Raw genomic sequence first — 14004 nt, 5'->3', positions numbered from 1 at the left:
GGGGGGGGGTCGTTGAGGGCAGGCATACACAAATGACCAAATGACCAGTTGACAGCAGATTTTACTTTCAAAACCTATTTATTGGCTGGCCAGTTGAAAATGGCTTTTAACGCTACCATTGAACCTTTACAATATATATCTCAGCCATATACAATGTCAAGAAAAATAAATACCTTTGGTTTGTGAAAAATAAATGTTACTTCAACTCTAACCAGTTGAATATGTAAAAAGTAAAAAATAAATAAAACAATAACATTAAAATAGAAAATTCCAGGGAAATTTTGAGTGCCACGGGGGCTACTGCTGGGATAGGGTTAGGGTAAAAAATCTTCTCTGTGTCACTGTAGCGATGACATCACGAAGCCCTTGGCTGTCAGAGGTCAGGTCAGGTCAGGAGCTGCCGTTGCCATGGCAATGTGAAAATCTGCCCAGAATTTGGCTTCTAAATGGCTTCAAACAATTGCAAATTATGAGAAAACCGTTACTTCTTTTCAAAAACCGAAAACACCGTGAGAGACACTGAAGCCAGAACTTTCTTAAAGTCTCTATTTTATTCTGATATTCCTTAAAATGAGTGAGTAAGCTCAGTGCGAAGACAGAGTGAGATTCTTTTGAAAAAAAAAAGATGATTACATTAGGTGTCAATGAGAGTGAGGCAGGTATTGCTGCCGGACTCGGCACCCCCTCTTAAATTTTGTTCAGACCCTGCCTGTCAAAGTCACATTTTATGAATCCCAACACCTATGTCTACATTTTGAGAAAGAATTATTTGTCTCCTTTTTACGGTTTGGCCGTGAGCTTGAGTTAAAAATAAAAATAAATGTTATTTTTTACTGCTTCACACACTCTAGCCAACTGACGCTTTCACTCTAACTTTGAAGAAAAAGTGATTTCCATTCCTCCTTTGAGTGCTCATAGTTTGAAAAGTTTACATGTTATGTAAAAACAGTTTGGTGTTTTGGAGAGAGCAGAGGTTTCCCTCCGTTTTATAGTTTGAATCACATTTCTACGTGCAGGTATGAGAGAGTTGGGTGACTCAGAAAAAAGGTAAAATTTTGTAGAAAAAATTTCCAATTCATTTCTAATGCATTATTTATTCCCAGTATTTTGGGAATAACTTTGGGAAAAATTGGAATTTTAACACCAAAAGTCATAGCACCTCTTTCAGGATCAAGACGCAGGTTTTGATGTATATATTACCGGGGTTTTCTCAAAGCTGCGGGAGGATTTACGCGCCAAAATTTGGCAGAAGAATAATAATAAATATGAGGAATATTAAAAAAAGTGAAAAAAAGCTTTCAACAGTGCTGAAAGTAGTTTGTTGCTGCAGGACATTTCATGCAAGTAACATGGTGACATCTGCTGATTGACTATTGGTCCTGCATTTGTATGAAGTCATTCAGGCCTTTCACTTCTTTTGATATGTTGTTCTTTGATAAGTGAGTGACTCCGCTATTATAAGGGGCTGATTTAATGTAATAAATGGCTTTAAGTAGAATTTGAAATAAGGGAACATGCACGTGCGCAAACACAGCTTATTTTGACGCAATTATCCTTGATCAACTGATGTATTATGTCCAACAAATCCAGGCCCATTTAGAAAACTAAGTTTCAGCAGATCTGATCATTTATTTAATGTGTAAACACAATCATAGGGGTTGTTCATCAGATTGGAAAGTATAACCTGGCCTTTGTAATCAGAACTACTGTGCTGTATCATTTACTACTGCAGTTCGCTTGGGTGCCCTCTCATGGCGTTTAGTAGGCACATCAATATGTCTTCATCTAACTGTTCTCCTATATAGTAGCTAACAGGTTATACTGTATTTTTTTCAATAAAGATTAAATCATATCATTTTTTTTCAGTTTCTGTAATTTTGTTTCTGCACTGAAAACTGTTTGAAAGTCAATCAATTGAAAGAACTTTCAAAACTATCTCAGCAGGTAACTAAAGGTGACTGGGCCTTTGCTGTCAGAGCCCCCAACTGTGGAAAAGTCTACCAATCTTGATCAGACAGCCTACATCATTAGTATCTTTTAAACCTCTTCCTAAAATATTTTTCTATCTGAAAGCTTTTATGAATGTTTGATATGTTGTTTTATTTTGTTGTAGTTTATTTTCAGACAATATTTTCATCTAACTTACTTTCATGATTTTTGTTTTTCTCTTGTTTTTAATTCCCCTTTTTCTTTCTGTAAAGCACTCTAACTTTGTTAAGAAAAGTGCTACATGAATAAAAAATTGTTATATTCCTGAGTTCAAACACTCATTGAATTACGTCAGAAATGTGATGTCAAGCATGTTAAACATGACTGTTTCTTTAGGTACAAAAAGTTACTGCTTAAAAAACTGTGTACAAGGTAGTTGCAGAGCTTGAGGTCTATAATAATAATCCTGTTTACATGAATATCCAATATTATATTTTTACAGAAAAATGTCATCTTCATTCAACATCAATTTTGTTAAGTACTCCTTCAAACTACTTCAATCATAGTTGTGTTGTATCACATTATGTACATATAGGATTTAAAAATGAACTGGTCAGGTGCCTGCCAATTATTACACAGATTATTGCTGTGAGCTGGGGGGAGTTGGATCTACAGAAAGACACAATGCAACAGACATAATGTTACATAACTACATAACACCAGCAGAAACGTCTAATGGCTTTGGTTATCTCATCTTTTCCTCTAGCACCACCATGAGGATGAAATTTGTTTTACAGGCTTCTGACAATACACAACAATGTGTTAAAAGGCTACTGATGACATTCCTGAAGAAAGTGTTCAAAGTTGGTTTTAATATTATAGTGTCAGAGTATCAAGATTGTTTGTGCTGAACATTGACAGTGGAAAAATAGGCTGGGGAATGAGCTCTGCTTAGGCATTATATACACCAAAAAACTTCAATAACTACATGAATGACAAAACAAGGAGGATTTGCATGTAACAGGCACTCCTAGAAATAGCTAAACATTGCTGTTGTGGTGTTACAGTGATGATAGATTATGTATTTATATATTTTATTAAATCTTGCTTTGGTTTTTGTTGAAACTATAAAAATCCAATATAGTTTAGGAGTCCACAAGGTCATGCTTTAAAGTCATGGTAAATGTTTTCATAATCACATCATAGAACAGATGCAGTTGTTTTGGTTATAGGAAAAGAAGGAGGAGCCAGATAAATCAGCTTTATGATACAGAACATTGGTCAGAAAGCTGCCAGAAGTTTCGCAGCTTCCCCTCTCCTTCTCTCTCTGATTATGGAGACCTGGAAAGGAGGTGAACTCTGCTTTCCACAGCTCCTGAATACCTCATGCAGGAAGCCATTGCAGCATCGTGCTGAGACCATATTCCTTTACATCTTGCTGTCCTGCATCTCTTTGCTCACTGTGGCTCTCAACCTGCTGGTCATCATCTCTATCTCCCACTTCAGGCAAGAATTTTCGAGCATAACCTAACTTTTTTTATTATTATTCTTAATATCAAAGTGTCTCAAGAGTAGGCTAACAAACAATATAGATATTGTTACATTACAGCTTTTTATGAAAATATATAATTTTGAGATGAAAAAATTCTAAAAAGGGTACATGTTTTGCATTTTGGATTAAACATACTGCTTTTACTACTACAACTACTACCTCTCTTATTATAACCATCAGTGAATGTTAGGAGAATCATAGGAGTGTTGTAATTCAACTTACAGACACAGAAGTATTCAAAACTAGTACATGTGCTGCATCTGTTGTCATGTCTAGGCCTTTGATGAGCACATTCTAGCTATTTAAAAATGTTAGTGCATGTTCTGTATTGTTTTTTTGTATCTGGACATTGTATATTTAACTATTCATATTATAGCAGATAATATTTTTAAGACTTTCGCAACTGCTGGATAGAATAATATTCTCAATGATGATGTTCTTTCTCTCCAGGCAGCTTCACACTTCCACCAACCTCCTCCTCCTCTCTCTGGCTGTCTCAGACTTCCTCGTTGGCCTACTGCTGATGCCGGTTCAAATCCTCCTCATAAGGGGCTGCTGGTTTTTAGGGAGCTTAATATGTGGACTATTTTACTATAGCTCTTTTATCCTGACATCTGCCTCAGTAGGAAACATGGTGCTCATATCAGTTGACCGATATGTGGCCATTTGCGACCCTTTGTGTTACCCCACCAAGGTCACTCTAAAAAGAGTTAAAATCAGTGTTTGTCTGTGTTGGGCCTGTTCTGTAATGTATAACGGTGTGATACTAAATGTCTTCCTGAAACATCCAGATACATATAATTCCTGCTATGGAGAGTGTGTAGTTGTTATTAACTTCATAACAGGAGCTGTTGATGTCATGTTGACCTTTATTGGCCCCATTACTGTAATCATAATTCTGTATATGAAAGTATTTGTGGTGGCGGTGTCACAGGCTCGAGCAATGAGGTCTCATATTGCAGCTGTCACACTCCAGGGTTCAGTTGGTGTAACTGCTAATAAGTCTGAGAGAAAAGCAGCCAGGACCCTTGGTGTTGTTGTGGTTGTGTTTCTAATATGTTTCTTTCCTTATTTTTATCCCTCTTTCACGGGCCAGGACATGTCAACCGATGTGGCATTTTCAATTTTTGGGGTCTGGCTACTTTATGGTAATTCCTGTCTAAATCCAATGATTTATGCTTTTTTCTATCCCTGGTTTAGAAAATCTATTAAACTAATTGTTACACTTCAGATATTGCAGCCTGACTCCTGTGATGCTAACATACTGTAGAGAAGTCTGTAGAGCACTTAAAAAAAGGGAAAGTTTTCCTGTTGCTACGTCATTAGTCAACTATGTGCTTAAGGAGCAAAGGATAACAGGAAAAAAGAACTTGGTAACACCATCTAAAGAATTTGCTCTTTAATTGGGTTTAATTGTGTTTAGGATTTTTTACCAGCAAAATAAAGAGCAGGTTCTTCGTGAATATCATCAAGACATTTTTTTTATTCTTTTGTTAAGACTGTGGAAGTATTGTTCATGGCTTTGAGTCACTGAATTCAACAACCTTATATTATCTGGATAAGAACAGTTTTTTGCTAAAAACACACATGTATGTGCACATAATCAAGACCCATTTATTTATTGTGAGTTAATAAACTAACCTATGTCAAAAATGGCAAACTGCCTTTTCTTCATGTTGTTAAAGTTTCAATCATGTCATTTTTTAACTCATTATTTGAGTAACTAATTGCTTTAAAACACCACCACCTTCAATATTGTTGCATTTGTTTTATATTTTGTCAACCCCTCTGCCAAACCCAGACTCAAGATCCCTCAGTTAAGCCTTCAGATTCCTTTGTGTGACAATAAACTCTCTTTAAACTTTTCCCTGTGTGGCAAAGTGGCGGTCAGTGGCAGAAAAACTAAAAGCTACGCAAGTTCGTAATCACCACGGGGCAAAAGACAATGTTCATAATACAAACTTTATTAAACAATGATTACTAAAAGAATGTTCCATAGATGCTGTCTAAAGCACAGAATGTTAGACACGGGGCCAAAGGAGAAGGGGGAATGGACAGTGCTGGGTTACCTCGGCGGCCTGAAACCAATGAGGGAGGGGGGAAACTATAACACCCGTGACACTGCACACACACAAACTGAAAACGTGAAAAACCGCCACCAGGGATTGGGTCGCCGCCCGGAGCCCACAGCACCTGTCCACATGGAGAGAAAGAACAATAAAATGGCCACACCTTACCACTACACACACACCAAACAATAATAAGTAATAAAGTAAATAACAAAATAATCTAACTTCTCGAATATAATATGACAGGCAATTAATCTACAAAAGAAATCAAACTCAATGAAACGGTACTCAAATGAATAATCATTTTAACAAAACAAAAAGAATTAAATCTCAAATAAAATACAAACAACAATACAAAAGAAATCAAATGAAATTAAATCAATGTTCAAAATAACTTAATACTTGTATAAACCAATAAACAAAAACAGCTGCAAAGACTGCTACGACAGCCGCACCGACACAGCGGTAATTAGACAGCGGAACCAAGTACTAGTAAAAGCAAACAAACAATAAAACAAATAGTAAAACCATGTAGACTGAGCCAAAACAGCAACGCCGTCCAGCGAGCCGTGGCGGTGAATCAGTTTCCGAATCGACCTCACCGGCTCGTTACAGCAGGCCAAGCAGCGGAGCTACTCCCTGACCTCTGCCTGGTCCAAACTGTGGCACAAATTAATAATTAGCCAGGGGCAAACCCGAAGGAAGGAGGAGGAGGGAGAACGGACAACGCCAACTCACCATGAGGATGCACAAACCCAAGCAAGGGGCTTCCAGCGGGGCAGCCCGGTCCCCACAGCGACAGTAATCTGACAACTGCAGCAGAGAATGGACTGTCACTGCTGCGCAATATGGCACGCTAAGCAGGAGGGAGAACGGTGGTGTGCATACCTGTACACTGCAGAACGAGCGTGTGCCATGATGGCCAACACACCAGACAGCGCTCCAGCGTGCGCACAGCCATACCACAATGGTTCCTCACACCTGCAATAGCCACACCACAGTACCACAGTGGATGAATGGCCCCGGAAGACAGGAGAGGGAGAGGCGGATGGAACCAGACCCGTATATAAAAGGTGTGGCACCGCCCAGCAATCAGTGGGACAAAAACCACAGCGCTGCACTAGGAGGGGCAAGGAACAGCACACCTGCTACACCTGCTTCATGTTCTGTGTGTGCATTTTGGGTCCAGAACTAACTATAACTCACTTAAGTTATAACAATAAATAAATAAGTGGTGAAAGAAGAAGTTCAAAATAACAGATTTATATTGATACATTTGTTACAAGAATATTTCCTAGTTTCATCTGAGAACAGGGTCAGTGAAATGTTCCTTTTCCTCTTCGGCCACCAGTGAATCCACAGCCTATAGATATTTCATTTCAGGCTGGAGAGTTTTACAGTCAGTGATGGCTCCAAAATGGTCACAGGACGAAAGCAAGCATTTTGGTCTATTTAATTATTGAGATCTTCACGCTGATGGAGGTTATCACATACTGTACACAGTCATTACTATGAACATGTACATTGGGTTACTCTAACAAACTATGCAAGAATGATCACCACCACAGAATGGGCAGACACGCATATACCATACATGTAGCACTGAGACATGTTGAATCCAGTTTCACTGAAATGATTACAAATGCTTCGGCCTTTCTTTACGTCACTCATCTCTCATGGACCATCCTTCTCACGGAACAAATACACATTGGGCTCTATTTTAACAGTCCATAGCACATGGCGTAAGTGCATTTAAGGTATGTCCATGTGCACTTTTGATATTTTATAGGCAGATTAAAAATAGGTACTGTGCCAGGCGCATGGTTCAACAGAGGAGGATGTCTGCAACACCACTTGCTCCCCACCTATAATGCTGTCTTTCTGATATAATTTTTGATAAGCATTTTTTATATCTGTCACTCATCTCTCATGGACCATCCTTCTCATGGAGCAAATCCACATTGGGCTCTATTTTAAACATTCCAAGACAATTGGTCTAAAGCACATGGCGCAAGTGCATTTAGGGTGTGTCCACGTCCACTTTTGATATTTTAACAGCAGATAAAAATGAAAGCTGCACCAGGTGCATGGTTTAAAAGAGTTGTACTTAGTCTCTTAATTAATCATTGGGGTGTTTTGGGTGTAACTTACAACAAACCAATCACAGTTCCATTTGCTTTGAAACTCAGGTGTGCTTGCACCTAGGCAGACAACTATTTTAACAGTGCAGTGATTCACAGAATTAGTTTCTTTTAGTGGCAAGCTGATTCCATATTGTGACTGGCCAGTGAGCCCAGTCTAGGCACATGCATGCAGCACGCTCTGTGCACCCCGAATCGCAAAGAGGGGGTGAACAAATCAATGCACTACGCACAGCTTTACAAAGAAACAACCGTACAAATCACATTAGGCATCTTTTATGTTATATTATGCGAAGTATAAATACATTTTCGGTTCATAATTAAACTGTGGAGGACAAATTTAGTCTAAGTGATGATCGGGAAACAGTGTGGCGGATTTACCAGGTAGTAAGAAAGAACGCTTCTCTGCAAAGCCTCATTTATGTCGTAGAATCATCCATGACACATGGCAATGTAATGCAACACACAATATGCCACAAAGAATGTTCTAACCACGTTCCATTTGACTCATCCTAACATCTGAATCACTTTCAGCTCACTGCTTGTGCATAAAAGGCAGAGTGTACACGTGTTGTGCACCCATCTGTGTAAGGGTATATTACTATCTTGATAATGCGCCCTTAAAATAACAGTAAAATACTGCGCCATTGACCTCAGACCAGGCTTTTGTTGGTGAATGGCGCAATCACTTTGCACTGCAGAAAATCCTAATGATAAGAAATATCAAGAACCCGAGTACCCGGCCCGGAGGGACACCGGGGCCCCGCCCTGGAGCCAGGCCTGGGGTTGAGGCCCGTGGGCGAGCGCCTGGTGGCCGGGCCTTGGCCCATGGGGCCCGGCTGGGCCCGAACCGGCTACATGGGTTCGTCTCCCAGTGAGCTCACCACCTGCAGGAAGAGTCAGTGGGATCCGGTGCAGTGTGGATTGGGCAGCAGACCAAGGCGGGGGCCCTGGCGGTCCGATCCTCGGTTACAGAAACTGGTTTTTGGAACATGGAAGTCCACCTCTCTGGCGAGGAAGGAGCGGGTGCTTGTGGAAGAGGTTGAGCGATACCGGCTAGATATAGTCGGCCTTACATCGACACATAGCGTCGGCTCCGGAACCCAAGTCCTTGAGAGGGGCTGGTCTCTCCTCTTTGCTGGAGTTGCTCCGGGTTAGAGGCGGAGGGCCGGGGTGGGCTTTTTGGTGTCCCCCAGGCTCTCTGCCTGTATGTTGGAGTTTACCCCGGTGGACGAAAGGGTTGCGTCCCTGCGCCTTCAGTTCGGGGATAGGGTTCTGACTGTTGTCAGTGCCTATGCACCGAACGGCAGTTCAGATTACCCGCCCTTTTTGGAATCATTGGGACGGATGCTGGAAAGTAGGGGCCGCATGTTTTGGACACTTGGGTGAAGAGAGGAGCAGAGTTGTCAACCGACCACCACCTGGTGATGAGTTGGATCAGATGGCGGGGGAAGACGCCGCGCAGACCTGGCAGGCCCAAACAGGTTGTGAGGGTCTGCTGGGAAAGCCTGGCAGAAGAACCCGTCAAGATGATTTTCACCGCACACCTCCGGCAGAGTTTCGATCACGTCCCGAGAGCGGTGGGGGACATTGAGTCCGAATAGGCCTTGTTCCGCTCTGCTGTTGTTGAGGCGGCTGTTGCAAGCTGCGGCCGAAAGGTAGCTGGGGCCAGTCGTGGCGGTAACCCCAGTACCCGCTGGTGGACACCAGGGGTGGGGGAAGGCGTCAGGCTGAAGAAGGAGGTGTACAGGGCGTAGTTGGCCTGTGGGTCTCCGGAATCAGCTGAATGGTACCGGCGGGCCAAGCGGAGCGCAGCTGCGGCAGTTACTGAGGAAAAAACTCGGGCGTGGGAGGAGTTTGGTGAGACAATGGAGGAAGACTATCGATCGGCTCCAAAAAGGTTCTGGAAAACCGTCCGGCGCCTCAGGGGAGGAAGGCAGCAACTCGCTCACACTGTTTACAGTGGGGGCGGGGAGCTGCTGACGTCAACTGAGGATATAGTCAGACGGTGGAAGGAATACTTTGAGGAGCTCCTCAATCCCACCAACACGTATTCCGTGGAGGAAGCAGAGCCAAGAGACCTGGGGATGGATGGTCTAAACTCCGGGGCAGAAGTCACCGAGGTAGTGAAACAACTGCGCGGTGGCGGAGCCCCGGGGGTTGATGAGATCCGCCCTGGGTATCTCAAGGCTCTGGATGTTGTAGGACTGGGTTGGTTGACACGCCTCTGCAACATTGCGTGGACATCGGGGGCAGTGCCTCTGGAGTGGCAAACCGGGGTGGTGGTCACCATCTTTAAGAAGGGTGACCAGAGGGTGTGTTCCAACTACCGGGGAATTACACTCCTCAGCCTCCCTGGTAAGGTCTATGCCAGGGTACTGGAAAAGAAGGTATGGTCGATAGTTGAACCTCAGATCGAGGAGGAGCAATTTGGTTTTCGTCCTGGGCGTGGAACTGTGGACCAGCTCTTTACCCTTGTAGAGGTACCCTCCGCCAGGGCTGCCCTTTGTCACCGATTCTGTTCATAAATTTTATGGACAGAATTTCTAGGCGCAGCCGGGTGGGGGAGGCGTTTGGGTTCGGTGGCGGGAGGATCTCGTCTCTGCTTTTAGCGGATGACGTGGTCCTCTTAGCTTCATCGAGCGCCGACCTTCAGCTCTCGCTTGGGCGGTTTGCAGCCGAGTGTGAAGCGGCTGGGATGAAGATCAGCACCTCCAAGTCTGAGGCCATGGTTCTCAGCCGGAAACGGGTGGATTGCCCGCTCCGGGTCGGGGGGGGAGGCTCTGCCTCAGGTGGAGGAGTTTAAGTATCTCGGGATCTTGTTCACGAGTGAGGATAGGATGGACTGGGAGATCGACAGGCGGATTGGGGCGGCGTCAGCAGTGATGTGGGCACTGAACCGGTCCGTTGTGGGGAAGAGGGGGCTAAGCCGGAAGGCGAAGCTCTCGATTTACCGGTCGATCTACGTTCCAATCCTCACCTATGGTCATGAGCTTTGGGTAATGACCGAAAGAACGAGATCGCGAATACAAGTGGCCAAAATGAGTTTCCTCCACAGGGTGGCCGGGCTCAGCCTTAGAGATAGAGTGAGGAGCTCGGTCATCCAGGAGGGACTCGGAGTAGAGCCGCTGCTCCTCCATGTCGAGAGGAGCCAGTTGAGGTGGTTCGGGCATCTGGTGAGGATGCCTCCTGGACGCCTCCCCGGGGAGGTGTTTTGGGCATGTCTCACCGGGAGGAGGCCTCGGGGCCGACCAAGGACATGCTGGAGGGATTATATCTCTCAGCTGGCCTTGGAACGCCTTGGGATTCTCCCGGAGGAGCTGGTGGAAGTGGCTGGGGAGAGGGCCGTCTCTTTGCTGAGGCTGCTGCCCCCGCGACCCGGATCCGGATAAGCGGGAGACGACGAAGACGAAGACACTTTGCACTGCTCAAGACAGCAATGCACCTGTCCACAACTCATTTTAAGACCAACATGTCCATGGGTGCTCAGATTGCCATGTGTAGGTAATTGTGGCCCTTTATGAATTGACTTAAAAAAGATAAAATGCAACAATGTAATAAATTAAGATAAAAGTGACAACGCCACCCTTTGTTTTAAAAGAGGTAAGGGTCCTCTCAATAAATAACTAAGAACGGATAAAAGGATCGCTACAAAGTTAAAAGAGCAAGGTCATTAAAATGCAGTGGGTGTTCTGTTACAGTTGTTTTTAATAAATAATTAAGAACCGGAACAACAATTAGCCTAGCCAGGCAACAGAATAACCAATTATGGTGTACCACAAATAACCACGATTAAAATGAACCAAAATAAAACAATGTATATAACACAGGGAGAGGTGTAGGGGGAACAGGAGTAGCCACGCCTGGGCCGATCATCCGACGCGCCGCTTTCTTCCTCCACGGGCCCTGCGGGGGAGAAGAGCGGCCAGATAACTTGTTCTCTACCACAAATTACACACGGTCTCCGTTCGTGCCGTTCACAGTGCCTGTTCGTTGTCGTACTCACCGCGAGGAGGTTTTACTCTCCTCCACTGCAGTTGTTGCGCACACGGCACTGACGGCTTCCTGCTGGGGTCGAACGATCTGGTCTGCTCGGCCTTTATCCCTTTCCGTTCCCCGCGGCTGATCTCCTCCGCTGTGTCTGCGTCTGTGGACGTCTCGATACAACTAACTCCTGGAAAACGCTTTTTACCTGCTCTTATGCCAACCCATTGTCTATGGAGTTACTCTCCTCTGATTGGCTGAGAGCCGAGCTGTCCAATTAACCAGGTGAATTGTCTTTACACTGATTTGACCCACTTCTAATGTCTCAGTCCAGGGGGCGCAGTGGCAGAAATGTCATAAAAGAAACACACATCAATAAGGAACACACAAAACACTATTAATAAAATATCAATGAAATAACTCATGCAATAAACAAATCATGCAACAAACAAATAACTCAAAATAATCAGCCCATAAGGAAATCAAGAATCAAATCCAAAATGAAAAACAAACACATTTCTGCCCTCTGACATAATGCCTTGCTTTTTCCGACTTAGCCCATTTGCCTGAGCGTCACAGACCAGGATAGGCAGGACACACAGTCCTGGATAGGCAACTAATGGAACTTGGACATTTCAGTTGCTAAGTAAATACAATTAATTCTGTCTCATAGAGGTGTACTCCATTAAAGCCAATAGAACCATGTAAAAAATAAGATAGCAGTAGATTTCTTTTTTCAAGACTATGTTTTTGCAGTAGTGTAGTGTTCAGAACAATATTTTTCAGTTGCAAAGTCTTTTAAAATTGGATAAATAAATTAGTAAATTGGCCATGATCTACCTAAATTCAGTGTGGCTTAAATGTATAACCCTATGCCATCCGCCACAGCCTCAGGCAGTCGTGGGCCCTCTCCTTTAATGTCAAACTCAGTAATTATAGTTATTAAAGTATAATATATTAGTATACAGTAATTTGAAATGCTTTGTATATAGTAATAATGTAACCAAAGGTTTCAATAAATCTTTTTTGTGTGTGTTAAAACTATAAAAATGAAATCAACATAGTTGAGAAGTTCACAAGGTCATACTTTAAAGTCAGAGAAAAAGTTTTTGATCATTACATCATAGAACAGATGCAATTTTTTGGTGATGGGAAAAGAGGGAGGAGCCAGATAAGGGTTATTTTAGGCTTTTATCACAGAAAATGTTAGACAGAAAGCTGCCAGAGCTTCACAGTCTCTCGTCTCCTTCTCTCTCTCTGATTATGGAGACCTTGAAAGGAGGTGAACTCTGCTTTCCACAGCTCCTGAACATCTCATGCAGGAAGCGGTGGCAGCATCGTGCAGAGATCAGATTTCTTTACATCTTGCTGTCCTGCATCTCTTTGCTCACTGTGGTTCTCAACCTGCTGGTCATCATCTCTATCTCCCACTTCAGGCAAGAATTTACAAGTATAACCTAACATTTTTTTATTATTATTCTTAATATCAAAATGTCTCAAGAGTAGGCTGACAAACAATATAGATATTGTTACATTACAGCTTTTTATGAAAATATATCATTTTGAGATGAGGACATTCTAAAAAAGTCACATGTATTGCATTTTGGATTAAACATACTACTACTTCTACAACTACAACTAACTCTTATTGCTATTATAACCATCACTGACTGTATTAATCACGAGTGTTGCAATTCAACTTCACTACAGACACAGAAGTATTCAAAACTAGTACATGTGCTGCATCTGTTGTCATGCCTAGGCCTTTGATGAGCACATCCTAGCTATTCAATAATGCATTGCATGTTTTTCACTGTTGTATCTGAACAATGTATATTTACCTATTCATATCGAAGCAGATAATATTTTTAGGACTTTCACAACTGCTGGATAGAATAATATGCTCAATGATGATGTTCTTTCTCTCAAGGCAGCTCCACACTTCCACCAACCTCCTCCTCCTCTCTCTAGCTGTTTCAGACTTCCTCAGTGGCCTACTGCTGATGCCGGTTCAAATCCTCCTCATAAGGGGCTGCTGGTTCTTAGGGAGCTTAATATGTGGACTATTTTACTTTAACTCGTTTATCCTGACATCTGCTTCAGTAGGAAACATGGTGCTCATATCAGTTGACCGATATGTGGCCATTTGCGACCCTTTGTGTTACCCCACCAAGGTCACTCTAAAAAGAGTTAAAATCAGTGTTTGTCTGTGTTGGGCCTGTTCTGTAATGTATAACGGTGTGATACTAAATGTGCTCCTGAAACATCCAGATACATATAATTCCTGCTATGGAGAGTGTGTAGTTGTTATTAACTTCATAACAGGAGC

At 42.8% G+C, this 14004-nt stretch overlaps 1 protein-coding gene across 5 annotated transcripts; it reads left to right on the top strand.

The window, feature by feature from the left end:
- Positions 1–3262: 3262 nt before the first annotated feature.
- On the top strand, positions 3263–4751 carry LOC111645832 (trace amine-associated receptor 13c-like). 5 transcript variants are annotated; one of them, XM_087170714.1, is made up of 2 exons: positions 3263–3324; positions 3932–4751. In XM_087170714.1, the coding sequence occupies exons 1-2, from the start codon at positions 3263–3265 to the stop codon at positions 4749–4751; spliced, it is 882 nt and encodes a 293-aa protein (XP_087026840.1). The 5 variants fall into 5 exon arrangements, with proteins under 5 accessions (XP_087026840.1, XP_087026837.1, XP_023250915.1 ...); XM_087170711.1 differs by having other exon boundaries at positions 3263–3335; positions 3928–4751; XM_023395147.1 differs by having other exon boundaries at positions 3263–3435.
- The last annotated feature ends 9253 nt before the right edge of the window (positions 4752–14004 follow it).

The sequence above is a fragment of the Seriola lalandi genome, unplaced genomic scaffold (assembly GCF_002814215.2).
Source record: "Seriola lalandi dorsalis isolate HSWRI2012SDOR001 ecotype SW California unplaced genomic scaffold, Sedor1 jcf7180002054958, whole genome shotgun sequence".
In the NCBI taxonomy this organism is placed as follows: domain Eukaryota; kingdom Metazoa; phylum Chordata; class Actinopteri; order Carangiformes; family Carangidae; genus Seriola; species Seriola lalandi.
This window is presented reverse-complemented; position numbering and strand designations above follow the sequence as displayed.